Raw genomic sequence first — 14,534 nt, 5'->3', positions numbered from 1 at the left:
TCTGCTGAGTACCGTTGTCTTTGTCTATTTACTGAGCCTGATTTACTTGTCATTTTTAATGTAGTATCAACCCTATCTCATAGCATGCTGAATATCTGTGAGGAAAAAATTTTGTGAGGAATGTACCAATTTTGGACCAATGTCTAGATTAGATTGGTCGGGGTGGTAGCTTGTTTTGGGCTATTTAAACACTTCACTACGATCATAGAAACTATAAAAAAAAACGATGAAGAAAATGTACTAAGCTGAATGGCACTAAACGTCAATATCAAACAAACAAACAAACAAACAAAGAAACAGATTCATTTTGTTATGCCACCCTGAAATTACTGAAATCGAGAGAAAAAATGGGTAGCGTTATTTGGCAAGGCTGCGTATTTGTGACTGTGTCCGTCTGTCACCAAAGTGGTCTGTCACAGTCCAACATCAGTACTTTGTCAAGTTGTTTTGTGTGTGTTTTACCTACATGTATATATCAGGGTTTGTCGGCATGTTAATTGTCTCCCGCGCTTCCTACCAAATTTCCTGAGTTTTACATCTCGTTTCCCTTCCCTCTAACCGTAATTACTAAAGGAGAGTCCGTATATTGGTCCCCATAGACTACACAACACCTCACACACCGTGTATGAAAACCCGAGCTCCGATAGTCTGGATGCCAGACCGCGGCACGACACAATACTCCCTTCGGCTGGGGGAGGCCACAAGCCCGATCCCAGAGTTAGCAGAGTCTACCTGAGGGGAGAATCTCTAGTAAAACTATTTTGCACTATTCAGTAAAGAGCATGTCAAAAGCTTGAATGGCGTTCTGTAGACATGTGTGCACTATCCCCATACCAAATTTCAGGTCATTTGGTTTTAGTACCAGAGCTCCAGATCCCAAAATGTAATTTTTTTTTGCGTGAAAATGGCAAAAAAAAAAACAATTTTAAACTTGTTTCCAAAAGTCAAGAAATAAACGCCTGGGTGTATTTGCCCACTTTTCACTAAATTTCAGGTCATTGGGCTAAAAAATGGCAGAGCTGAATCCATGTAAAGAAATGGCAGGAGGAGAAGGAGAAACATGAGAAAACAATAAATTTCACCATAATTTTCGGAGCTGAGGAGCTAAACTGTGTATACTGCCCCTGGCAACAGTCTGGCACCAAGGCTAGACCTCCGACAAACCACCCAGGTTCTACCTCGGAAGTGTGAACATGAACCTGGGGACTCGTGAACATAAAAACTCCACAGACTACAGACAAATTAAAGACTTCCTTCCTGAGAACTTCGCGCTTGGATAAGACGTCGTTTTTCTTTCTTTCTCGGTCTCCTTCCGATAAGGTATAACAAGTGTTCTCTCGAGGTTTGCCCGCCCAGGTTAAAGCCCGCTACGACGCCTAACTGTCTGCGGTACGCCAGACGCACCTCTCACTACCCGCATGTTTACGAGTGGGTCACGGCGAACAAATTGGCTTATTAAAGTCCCCCAGACCCCTTGTTGAAACCCTCAGACCTTGGTGCCTGTACAGTGTCACTACTTAGGTAGCTGCTTAAGAGGTTTGAAGGACAAAAGACGTCCAGACAGACCTTGAAGGAGTACATGAATGTTACCAGAACACTTGTTGAGACGTTTGTGTGCTCCTAGATCCTTCGCTGGTGTTCCTGTAACTTGTTGACTGATAGTGACATTCATTGCCGTTTCTTTGCACATTTTCGTCATCATTCCATACATGGAGCACCTGAAATAGTCCTTTATTTTTTGGTACCACCAATAAATAGCTAGAGCCAGCCTACGAGACGAAACGGAACAAGCAGCCATTTTACGTCAGCAATATTGCATCATTTGGGTACGTGGGTACCGCCAAATTAGCCAAATAGACAGATAACATGCTAGGGGAGTTGGTCCGTCAAAGGAGTACAGTTTGCTCTCTGTTACCTGTCTATTACTTTTATTAGGCCAATTATTGGTCCTCTTTCTAGCCGCGTCTGAAGCCTGGTAGAGGCTACACGTCCCGTACAACTGATCTCTCAACTGTGACAAGCAAATTATGAAACTGAAACGTCATAATTTTATCGATATTCAGAAATATGGCAACTGTTAGACGTCGACGTCTAAATCCGTGACAGCTAGGTTTTGTCTCTCTCTAGGAGACGGGTAAGACAACCTTTTATAGCGCAACAGAACCCTTACAAGTCTACACAATCTGAATCAAATTTCAAGGTAGGCGCCATTTTTAATACTCAGTGACCGTGACTTTGCCGAACGTCGCCGGGATTCGTCCTTTGTTTGTCATAAGAACAAGTTAAAGGCATCCAATGTAACTTCAGGGCGAAAAAAATTCTGGATGCATATGTAAGGAAGTCTGTCTGATATTGACATTTACTGCCACTCATTTAATAGCCCATTTCGTCATCATTTCATACTTGAAGCATTTGTAAAATAGCCCCAAAACAAGCTACGCGAGGCATCTCTTTTTGGGTACCACCCATAAATAGATAGAACTAGCCTACGATACAAAACAAGTACAGTAACCGTTTCAGACTTGACCTCTAGCGACACGCCATTTCCGAACGCCCCTCTAGTCTGTCTTCGCGCGGGCTGGCACTGAGAGACACTGTCCAGCCCAGGACGTCTTATCAACAAGTCTCGTGCCTTGATATCCTCAGCTTCTCCAAGACTGTGGGAAGACGTGTTTTCTCAATTTAAGGACGTGTGTAGGACTTGAACTAGTTCAAGTGTTATAGACGGCGTTGTCATCAATTATAACTCTTTCGCTTCAACACTTTGTCTGTTCGTCTGGTGGTATATGTGAGAGAAAATAAACAGAGACGTATTATAAAGATATAGGAATGCAGCGTAGAGTGTCCAACGCCTATCAGCCTGTCATCAAATAACCGTTAAAAACGGACTCAAGTTTAAACACTCGTCTTAAACGGGCGTATATTACATGTAGTTAATCTAGAATTGTACACAGAAGTCGCCGTAGCGTCAGCACACAGTGTCATCTTGTCGCCACGTGGCCTATCTCCTTTTTGTGTGTGCTCAGACCCACGCCTACGTAGAAGGACTTCATATACGAATCGGAACAAATTTGAGTCAAATTTGAGCCCCAAACACACCCCGAAAACGGCTGTCTGACTCGAAAGGCGGCGGTGGCCTAATTATAAATCTAGTCAGACTGCTCCCGAACTTCAGTCAAATTTGGTTGGTCGGTGGTCGGGGGAAAGGTTCTGAATGTGTGACAGGAGCTTTATTGAATGGCTACTTCATTCTAGCCTGGGTGCCAGACTGTTTCCAGGGAAAACACGGACCAACTCAGGGCCTATAGCGTTCTATTGCACTACGGGTCTGGTATCCAGGCTAACACCATTCCCGTGGGAATCAGGACGAACTTTTCTAGCCGATGTCTACCTGTCGGATGTCCCCCGGGAGTGACAGGACGCTGGAAACCGTCATCTCCCCTTGACCTGACCTGTCGGCCATGTCTGTCACTGCCCCGCTGGCTGTCGGGAATGTTTACGGCGAACCATCACACCTCCAGGTAAACTGTTCCGGCGGAGGCGGTGGTCGTGACGTCACTCATGACGTCACGCGCCCATGAACTATGGAGTGTGCGAAGACGGTTTACGTATGGGCGACTTGAAACAGGTGTGAACTTTTATAACGTCGTTCTGTATCCAAAACCATGCTTTATCCAGAACCATGATCTGAACCTAACTTGACCTTTTAAATAGTCGTTCTGTATCCAAAACCATGCTTTATCCAGAACCATGATCCGAACCTAACTTGACCTTTTAAATGGTCGTTCTGTATCCAAAACCATGCTTTATCCAGAACCATGATCCGCTATAGTTCTGGATAGGCGTAAAAGTACTACCTTTAGCAAACTACGTTCTTCAAAACTATTATGAAAGTCTTGAAGAACAAAACTTTTTACTGTCTTTTTACAAGGCGTGTTCTGTCGTTCACAGCTTTGTTCCACGTGGAATGTTAATTGTAGACCGCAGTGTTGAGTTTACACCACAAGGTTAACAACTACAATTTTGACCGCACAGTAATGTGAGAACCTTGTTTCTACTTTACAGTTGATTGTATTGAAGTGTAAAGCTTCTATGTAGCTGCAAAATACAATTTTCGTTTTCTGAGTCAAGGTACAAGTAATTTTCCGTTTCTTGTACATTTGTTATACTAGTAGAATAACAATGATAAAAGTCACCCCCGCTGCAGTACCGTACAAAACCGCTTGAGCACTCAAAATTGATCTTGGTCTTCGTTGTCCCAACCCCAACCTACCTACTAAATATCACAGTGATGCATGCATCACACCTCGAGTTATAACCAATTAGAAAATCAGTAACCCAAATGTATAGTGTACCTAAACACATTACCTTGTACAAATTTACATAAACTGTATCTCACAGACCCCAAGTTGTTTGTCTGTGAGTTCAAGCCGGCGTTTTTTAAGAGATAAATGATGAGCGTTGTCATTGGAATGGTCCCCAAAACACGACATTCTGAGCCACTGCCAAAGGCGGGCGGAAACGCGAGTGTTGTCGTCCAACAGTGCGACAAAGTAGGTACGAGTTTGGGCAACAGAGAGGCGGACAGCACCGGCTTCCGCCCCGCGAGCTTCAAAGTCACGGGCCGTGCGTGCCAGACAACTGACGTTTGATCCTCGCTGTTTCCAAAACAGTGTAGGCAGGAAATCTTGGGAGGAACACAGGCCGCCTGCGTGTTGTTTGGACGTGCTTTGTTGGCGTCAACGGAAGGTGCGGTCAAGTCAGAGTTAGACCATTGTAGACGGAATCACACTTAGTGGGTATGAAGACTCAAGAGTCACAAAATTTGTCGCACCATGGACTGGCCGCACTAGTCATATCCTGTTTCAAAGAACAGGTTAAAGAATAATCTTGGAAACGGTCAGACGTTTTTAGGTAGCATCCACTACCATTAGTGTCACTGACGAAAAACCATATGCAGTTGCTTGAGTAATATCTAATTATCTGGATGTCTAACCTTCACCGACGTAAGTTTACACATCATCAACATATTGACATGGGAGACTTTCCCCTGAAACGCTATTTTCAGCATTTTGGGGGGAACTTTTGGTGGTAGACTGAGCTTATTTTCTTTCCACATGTTAACACAACGATTTTGTTGCCCGTCAAAGATTGGGCAAATTTTTCACCTGTCACGAGCGGCAAAATTCCATCAAATGACAGAAAGACTGGCGCTGGCTAACACTGCGACGATTTAAGATCGTTTGGTTTCGTATGAAGGCTGCTGCTCTTTGATACAAAGGCGGAGCTGCGCACGGTCCATAGCAACCTAATCACATCCGACATTTGCAATTAAGGCGCGATTGAAACATGATTAACTCAAGGGACGCAGTGCCTCTTGTTTCCAATGCCCAGTGCTTCCAATAGGACGCTGTCTCATCCGACCTGCATCGAGAATACCGTAATTACCTCAATGAAAAATGGAGGTATTGTTTTTGGTCTGTGTGTGCGTCTATGTATTTGTGTTAATGCATATTTGTGGCCAGCATATCTTAAGAAGGCCTTTATTGATTGTAAAGATATTTGGTATGTGGGTAAGTCTTGGAAAGCTAAAGGTCTAGGTCAAATCTGGTTCTCCTTGTGGCTGACCTTGGTACTGCAGCAGAACTTTTTATTTTTTCAACTTTTGTCCTTGACATGCCTGTGGTCGTCATTTTTGGTGACTGATAGCTTTTCATATCAGGAACAATTGCACCCCTTGGAAGCTTGTTCCTAGTGCCGTCAAAGAATTATTGCAAAAGTTTCGTCCTCATAACAGAACGATCTTATAGAGGCACCTATTGTATCCCAATTTTCACTTCATAAGTGTTTCGCCCAACCACATCCGACCACGAACTTATGTGCAAAAAAGCAAGTCACCATGTCCACCGGCTTAATGTCTTACCATTCAGATTGCTAGAACTGATTCCCCAACTTCAAAGCGTTCCACGTTTATCCCTTTCATTCCTCTAACCTGCTACATCAACAAAACAAGTCCCCGACACCGCCGGTTCTTACGCCCGGTACTTTCCCACGGAAGACCTTCAAAGTGTCAAGTGTTGTTAATAATCCTAAAAAGGGGCATCCATCCTAATCGCCGCTATCTTGCAACTTAGCGCGGCGATAAAGAAAGGAAATTGGAAACAAGTGAGAGAGAGAGACTTGTGTGCGGTGCGGTTTGAGGATAATACTAGTAGTACCTGTGTTTTGATCTTCACCCGTTCTAGGTGCCAGGCTGTTCCCAGGGCCTACACAGGCCAGTTCCTCGGTAGCCTGAGTGCCAGACTGTTTTCAGGGCCTACACAGGCCAGATCCTCAGCTTCAGGGCCAACAACATGCTAGCCTGGGTGCCAGACTGTTCTCAGGGCCTACACAGGCCAGATCTTCGGCTTCAGAACCAACATGCTAGCCTGAGTGCCAGACTGTTCCCAGGGCCTACACAGGCCAGATCTTCGGCTTCAGAACCAACATGCTAGCCTGAGTGCCAGACTGTTTTCGGGGCCTACACAGGCCAGGTCTTCGGTTTCAGAACCAACATGCTAGCCTGGGTGCCAGACTGTTTTCGGGGCCTACACAGGCCAGGTCCTCGGCTTCAGGACCAACATGCTAGCCTGAGTGCCAGACTGTTTTCGGGGCCTACACAGGCCAGGTCTTCGGTTTCAGAACCAACATGCTAGCCTGGGTGCCAGACTGTTTTCGGGGCCTACACAGGCCAGGTCCTCGGCTTCAGGACCAACATGCTAGCCTGAGTGCCAGACTGTTTTCGGGGCCTACACAGGCCAGGTCCTCGGCTTCAGGGCCAACATGCTAGCCTGTGTGCCAGACTGTTTTCGGGGCCTACACAGGCCAGGTCCTCAGTCGGCTTCAGGGCCAACATGCTAGCCTGTGTGCCAGATTGTTCCCAGGGCCTACACAGGCCAGGTTCTCGGCCTCAGCTCAAGTGTTGTTATGTAGGACCAACATACTAGCTTGGCTGCCAGACTGTTCCCAGGGTCTACACAGGCCAGATCCTCGGCTATAGGATAGGACCAACATGTTAGCCTGGGTACCAGACTGGTTTCAGGGCCTGCACAGGCCATGGCCAGTTCCTCGGCTTCAGGGCCGACATGCCCCTGTGAAAATTATACCACAGCCCCCTCATGCCTCGATCCACGCTGGCTAAACTCTGGGCGTAGCTTGTTCTGTTTCTCCGGGCATCCAGACTAGTTCTAGCCAGACGAGGCCGGTTGATAACCGTTCCTAACTCTGCACGTTTTTGTCTTCACCACACGGCGATGATTCCGCCTGTACTCAGCACTCTGAGCGATCCGATGCTAACCTAACACCGCAGTTTTGTCTCCCGGCTTAACCTTGTCTTACCGCCAATTTCCAACAAATGTTACGGCTTACTTCATTAACTCTCCCGGCCTGCCGCAAATTGAATTCCTACAAGAGAAGCGACTTTAGATCCAAAACAACATGTTGTCATTGGATAGTAGAACCGAGCATGCAGGCCATTTTACACTACCTGGCGAAGGATTTCCTAATTTCATTAATGGATAATTGTAAAAGCGGAAAACTTCTATCTACTGATCTAGTAATCACCTGTTTCATGGCATTTTACATTTTTCAGTCGATATCTTAGAAAGGAACTGCTTTGTTGTGTTGTTATCGTTGTTGTCGTTCCGCTTGACATTCTGGAAATGTTGGGTAAATGGCTTGGCCAGGAGAGGTCGTCTGGGACCAGCCTTGTTAGCACCGGCATGACCACGCCGCCAACACGGTATCCCACTCAGTAAATAGCCCCTACCAGGCTCGGGAAGCGGTTGGGAAAAGAGTAGTAATTGGCCAAACAGACAGATAACAAATGCCATGGGAGTTGGTTCGCAAGAGCGTACAGTTTGCTGCTCTGCTGGCATGTTATCTGTCTATTTGACAACTTTTTTTCCAGCCACTTCCCGAAGCCTTGTAGAGGCTACTCAACAATCAGGAACACGGCTGTCTCTCTACAAAGTCTAAATCTTCGACCTAGTGCCTTCGAGCCTGGACCCCAGACTGTTCCCAGGCCAACCGTAATGGTTTACCCTCTTCATTAGGCATAGCCTGAGCCATACCCTATTTTTGCCCGAATTCTAACCTTTAGGAAGGCCTGGTGGAGGCTACTCCCCAAGGCTTCGGGTTATTTTGGCGTTTTATGCCAGCCTAACTCAAGTGCCTGGCAATTTGAAGGTCTTTGCAGCTCACCCCAAAAGATCTGCTCGGAGATTACTTGTCTGCCCAGTGTGTCCGTGATGTGATGACCTGTTGCCGACCTCCTCACGGTCTGTCCTTGTTAACACGGGAACTCCACAGGGTGGTGTCATCCTTCTTCTTCACCCGTCCCGTCCCGCATCCCCTGACACCTGTCCTACATCGTCTCTGTCCGTCCTCTCTTCTCTCACTAACCACCAGTCAGGTCATCAACCAGGGCCCTGCAGGGCTCCAGACCAAAGCTAGCCTGGTGTCCGCAATCTCCAAGCAGATCATACGGCGGCAAGGCTGTATCCATTGGCCAGAGGAGTGCCATTCGGTGGCTAATGATGAATTTACACTCCTCTGGCCAGTGGATACTGCCTTGCAACCGTATGATCTGCTTGGAGATTAGGTGTACGGTCTATCGCGGTAGGGGCGGGTTCTGACTGTATGACAGATATTCAAAACCCCTCAAAACTTTGGACACACCAGCAAGATTTTAGCATCACAACTACGAAGTAGTATGGTAGATCATCGACATTACGAATATAGTGTTCTGTTTGTACATGTACATAGAAACGCGCGCATAGGGGAAGCATCATGATCGGAGAGCAAGAAGGGATGTATATAGACTTCGTAATGCACGTGCATGCAGGATTTGATGAGCTGGGTGCTCATATGAAGAATTTCTAGGCACACGACTTAAATTTTAGGAGCATATTCTCATTTTAAAAAATGGGAGCGGTCTGGAGGGCTGTCAACATACCTCCCAAATACTTCCTAATCATGATGTGTAGAAGTGACCTGAATAGCTACATTTGTTTGTCCATATCCCGGCCCTACGGCGGTGTGGGTGCTTGCCTCAAGTGTCCACATCAATAACGGTTCTAGTGATGGACAATAAACGGTTTTCTCTCGATCGGCAAATGGCCAGTGGTCAGAGTCCTCGAGATATGCAGATTTTCATCCTCACGATCGACACTTTTGTTTCATACTACTGTAAGTGTCTATTTACACGGTATTTACCGTCGCTATTCATTGTTCTAGCTATTTATTGGTGGCACCAAAAATAAGGGAACTCTCATGTAGCTTGTTTTGGGGCTATTTCAAATGCTTCAAGTATGAAATGATGCATTGAAATGGCAGTAAATATCAGGAAGATTTCCTCATCCAGAACTGCAGAAGACTTTGTCGCCCTGAAATTGCATTGGACGTTGGATGTCTTAAATAGCGATCTCTCTTCCTTCTGTAGACTCTCTCTCTCTCTCTCTCTCTCTCTCTCTCTCTCTCTCTATCTCTCTCCCTCCCTCCCTCTCTCTCTATCTATCTTGATATCTCACTGAACCTTACGTACTACTAATTTTTAGCAAAGAAAACACTTTCTAAACGCCGAGCACGCGGCTGCAGTGATTACCAGCCGACCTTTTGGCCCCGTGTTACGGGGACCGTGTGACAGGTCGCGCCACCGCGGCTAATTCGTTTCAGGCCGCCGCGACGGCCGAACGCACATTCCCCCGTACGTGTCACCACCTTTCCCCGCACTTCCGATCCCATCCGTCTCGCCTGCTCCCTCCACACTTTCCCAAGAATGTCTCCTGCTCATCACCTGTCCACCTGCGGTTCATCTTCACCGTATTATCTATAAGATAACGGAAGGTGCCATCTCCCAGGGGCTCGTACGTCGTTCAACAACACACCTCTACACGACAGCGATATCAAATAATTGGGAAAATATCCAAGTGCGTTTGACAGTGACAAAGATGAAGATGAATTTGTTTGTACGTGTAGCGTTCTGTGCTAATTGCTTCCTTTCCTTGCCTCCCCTGTGAGGGTGTACTTTGGGTCTTCCCTCCCTCACACAAGCCTGGTGTCCATCCAGTCGATCGTGGTTGGGGCGGGTTCTCTTCGGGGCTTCAGGAGCTCTTCCCCGCCTGACTCAGCTAGGTTCCCCCGGTAGTTTGTTTTACGATGGGAGATTGATTAGCCCGTCGTGAAAAACCTACCGAGGGAACCTAGCTGAGTCGGGCGGGGAAGAGCTCCTGCAGCAGCCCCGAAGAAAACCCGCCCCAACCACGGTCGGCTGGACACCAGGCTACCCCACACCTGTTGTGTTTGTGTTAGACCAGGTATGCGGATGAACGGTGACAATTTGAATCAGGAACACGGCGACTGTTTAGGCAGGGCTTAATTCTTTCCATGCCGCCGCGTCGTTTTGCTGTCCTGCCGCGTCAGCTCGAATTTACAAGAAGGCAGTTTTACTGTCAAGAATCGGACCTCGTCTTTCTAAGATTTCTAACAGGCTAGCCTGGGTACCAGACTTTTTCCAGGGCTCAGACAGGCCAGTTCCTCGGCTGCAGGCTAGCATCCTGCTGGTAGGGCCTGGTATGCATGCTGCTAGCCTGGGTGCCAGACTGTAGACAGGGCAAGTCTACAGGCCAGCTCCCCGGTTCCAGGACCAACATGCCCCAAGGAAATTTTACCACAGACCCTCTGAAATTAAGCGTCTCAGAGTCTAACCGGGGCTGGCCTGTGTATTGGCCCTGGAAACAGTCTGGCATCCAGGCTAGCATGCTGCTGGTAAGGGCAACCTTGTTAGCTATCGGTGACGGGTCCCTTGATGTCGGTTATGGAACTATGAAAAAATCATATCTATGCTATATTAGTAAGATTTGTGTCACTTGGTATCATAATCCTTGAAATTGTCCTTGTGAAAATTCTTTCAGTGCTCCATTCTAGATCAGTCTGTTCTCGAGTATCGTACCAATGTCACTGACCTCCCAACTACTCTTACCGCAACCGTCGGAATGCCTGATTGGGTCTGACATGCAAATTAGGGACGTTCCCCCCAGGTTAATTATCCCCATTCCTGCCTTCGTTCTGATAAAGCCTTGACCTGTCTGCACTATTACGGTCCAAACATGAAAACACATTAGACAACGTTTGGCGTCGCGGTAGTTCTGGGTTTATGTTTTCACAACAGTCAAGCAGCGAAGCTTTTCAGGGCTAGTCGGTTGGTTTGTTGGTTGGTTGATTAGTCACAGGGTTCTACTCAAGAATACAACGATACAATACATGACTGCACAACTTAACATTATGACATAGTATGGAAAAAAGGAAGATGCAATCGTCAATATCATAAGCGCCAGTATTGTGTTATGTGCTGTCATCTTTGTCAGTTGGTTGGTTGGTTGGTTGGTTGGTTGGTTGGTTGGTTGGTTGGTTGGTTGGTTGGTTGGTTGGTTGGTTGGTTGGTTGGTTGGTTGGTTGGTTGGTTGGCACTATTTTGTGTATAATGTGTTGGTCAGTCGGTCGGTGACTGGCTAGTCTCCACCAGGCTCCTTTGCAGGATGAATTAATAGTAGAAATTGGCCTAAAAAGATTTCTACTATTTATTCAAAGGAGTCTGGTGACTGGCGGCCAGTTGAGCTCTGAAGAGAGCCATTCCAGCCGCGATAGACTGGACACCAGGCTGTGGTAAATCGTATAGAGCTAGCTAGACGTGGACCTCCTAGTTTTGCTCTGTCCGCCGGTGGTCCCCTCATGTTTGTACTATACACAGTCACACATGTTGACAAATGTCGTGTTCCCAGGAAAGGTCGCGTCTGTCCCAGGGACACATTAGGGGCAGGATCCGCGCCGCTGCGGACCGTCGTACCGTGTCGTGGGGTGTCGTCGTTAGCCTGGTTACCAAACCTATTATAGCTCCCGAGTCCTACATCCTCTCCGCAGATAGGCTGTAGGACTCGGTAGCTATAATAGGTTTGGTAACCAGGCTATGTCGTCGTCGTTACTAAGAATAAAACACTTTTTCCCTCACCCAAATCCCTGTCACACATAGCCGTACATGTATATGGTCTCCCAATCACTGCCGAACTCCTCCCAACCCGATGTGGTTGGGAGATGGTTGGGAGTAGGTTGGGAGTAGGTCGGGAGCTGTGTGTGGCGGGTGTTTGGTAAAATTGGCTACTGTTCGGACGCGCCAGCCAAATGTTTCAAAATGTTGAACCCATTCGGAAGTGGGCCATGTTTGTGAACTGGTTGACTGGTGGTTGGATGTAGGGGCCTGGGCGTGACAGGGAGTCAAATTTAATTCAAGTTTAACTCAAATTCGATTCGATTTATATTGAAAGATAGGCGTGACCTATTATAAAAATCTGGACAGACTAGTCCCGTTTTGCAGCGTAGTTTTCGGAATATTGCATCTGACATTGGTCGCACTCGGAACACTAACATGTCGCCAAATCCACCCGAAGACACCTGCAATCCTCTTGCGACTTAACCTAAGTTTGGTAAGAAAATACCAAGATCTCAAAGGAATGTTTCCAAGGATAAAGACCTTTGTCCCGTTCGCTTATTTTTGGCGTGCCTGTTTTGCCAGATTTAGATTTTGGGATTGCTTTGACCTCGCCCTTGTACCATACAGCTCGAAGGACGTCGGTTGTGTGACGTTAACAATTACTTTGAAAATGGGTATAACGTTAATTCACAATTTTGTAAGCATATCATATTAGCCATAAACGTTCAGCACTCAACTATGAGAAAAATTACTAATTCCTCACGCCTCGTTGGTCTGTTTATTTCGATAAATAAACAACAAACAGCCGGCATTTTTATCATGGGATGACTCTTCTTGCACATACCTGACATTCCTGCCACAGTCTAACGTGTCAGTGTCTTTGACACGGGTGACCGGGTATCTAGAACCGACTTGTGTGTGTATATGCCGTATCCACGAAAACACCGTAAAAATAATGACATTGCTCTTTTTTCGAGCTTATCGTAAAAGCCAGCAAGGATTACGGAACAACACCTAGGGGGGTTAGTACCAGCTTTATCTATCTTTACGATATCCCAATACTCTGTTGAATGGAACCATGACAGTTAAACATGTCCTAAATATGGCCTAAGGTTGCTGCATTGTTACCTTATAATAGCTAACTTTTAACAGGTTGATTCCTACGATTTGCGCCTATTGTACACCGAGGCCTGGGCATCAGAGGTTGTGGCCAAGTGTATTTAGAGTCCATAGAAATTATCGTGCTTCGTGACGCCCCTCCCAACTTTTCTACAACGAATCTTATCCGTTAAATTTGTAGGAAAGAGTGTTGCTATTCTTAGGGAGAGTTACACACAATAAAGAGGAGATCCCTGCTTGAAGGGACAATTTTACAGGGGAGGGGAACTCATTTTTCTGACAAACTAGCTGTAGTCGCCTTCACAATGGAAGATACTCCCAGATATTTTGCAGTTATCCGATAATGAGGTCTCGGGTACATTCCGTGAAGTCCTGCAGACATGCGTTACGTATGGATGCCATTGAGTAGGCGAAATACCTTCACGAGAGAAAATGGAATGCATATACTGCACTTCTGTTGTAAGTTGACAGGCGGCGCTCGTTCACGTCCGCTTATGTCGTTTACGCTCCTGAGTCATGACCACTTCACACTACCACAAGTTTATAATAGTAGGAATCATTTGGAAGACAGACTTCATACAGTTACGTTTCATGGAACTCCTACGTGTCATCATGCTTTGTGCTACTTTTTGCCAGCTATTCATGTTCACCGATGGGAAACATTGTTTTTGCTCAGTTTCTTCCTCTTCTTCTTCTCCAAACAAATAAGGTCAATGACCTGAACCAGAAGTCTGTCCACCATGGTAACTAGTGTTGGGTTACATCATGTTGCAACTTTATAGCAGGAGGGATTTAGACTCCTGTCACCATATACTAGTATATGAATGTGTTTGAGTAAGAATTAACAGAGGTGACCATATGCGACGGTAAACATTATGCATCTGCTTATGTTTATGCATTTGTTTTTCTACTTTTGGTTTATGAAGAATGTATCCATTAAAAGTTTTTTTCTGGTGTGTTACAGGCCATACAGCAGCAGATGTCAGTCAAGTGCAGGTGTCATGGCGTGTCCGGATCATGCGCAGTCAAGACCTGCTGGAAAACGTTGCCCAGCTTCAAACGGGTGAGTTTCGCATGAATCTGTATCTGTATCAGTATAACAGGTATAACCCTAACACCAGCTTCGCAGGCACGCGGCGCGGTGGCAGCTAGCTATATTACACCTAACCACTTGTTACACCCAACCTTTGCACATCTAACTGCAGTAGTAGTTTAAAGATTTATAGTGACGATGCCCTAAACGTACATGTTGGCAACGATAGTTTTTGGGGAATACGAGTTTTTGAACACCTCCATTCTTGCCAAAAAACAGTTACTGGATATGATTTTGGAAACGGTCAACAAAATCATATCCAGTTGCTCGAGTAACTGTTTTTTGGCGTAACCTGGA

General features: G+C 46.2%; 1 protein-coding gene across 1 annotated transcript in view; it reads left to right on the top strand.

Moving 5' to 3' along the window:
• The window catches only part of LOC109476891 (protein Wnt-16-like), a gene marked incomplete at its 5' end in the record, with an annotated part of 42,575 nt that overhangs the window by 25,712 nt on the left and 2,329 nt on the right, over nucleotides 1–14,534 (top strand). The window contains one exon of the mRNA XM_019777906.1: nucleotides 14,109–14,207. Within this exon, the coding sequence (XP_019633465.1) occupies nucleotides 14,109–14,207 (99 nt within the window). The remainder of the gene's footprint in view (nucleotides 1–14,108; nucleotides 14,208–14,534) is intronic.

The sequence above is a fragment of the Branchiostoma belcheri genome, unplaced genomic scaffold, assembly GCF_001625305.1.
Source record: "Branchiostoma belcheri isolate BF01 breed outbred unplaced genomic scaffold, Haploidv18h27 scaffold4, whole genome shotgun sequence".
NCBI classification, from domain to species: domain Eukaryota; kingdom Metazoa; phylum Chordata; class Leptocardii; order Amphioxiformes; family Branchiostomatidae; genus Branchiostoma; species Branchiostoma belcheri.
Note: the sequence above shows the minus strand (reverse complement) of the source record. Positions and strands in the feature narration are given on the sequence as shown.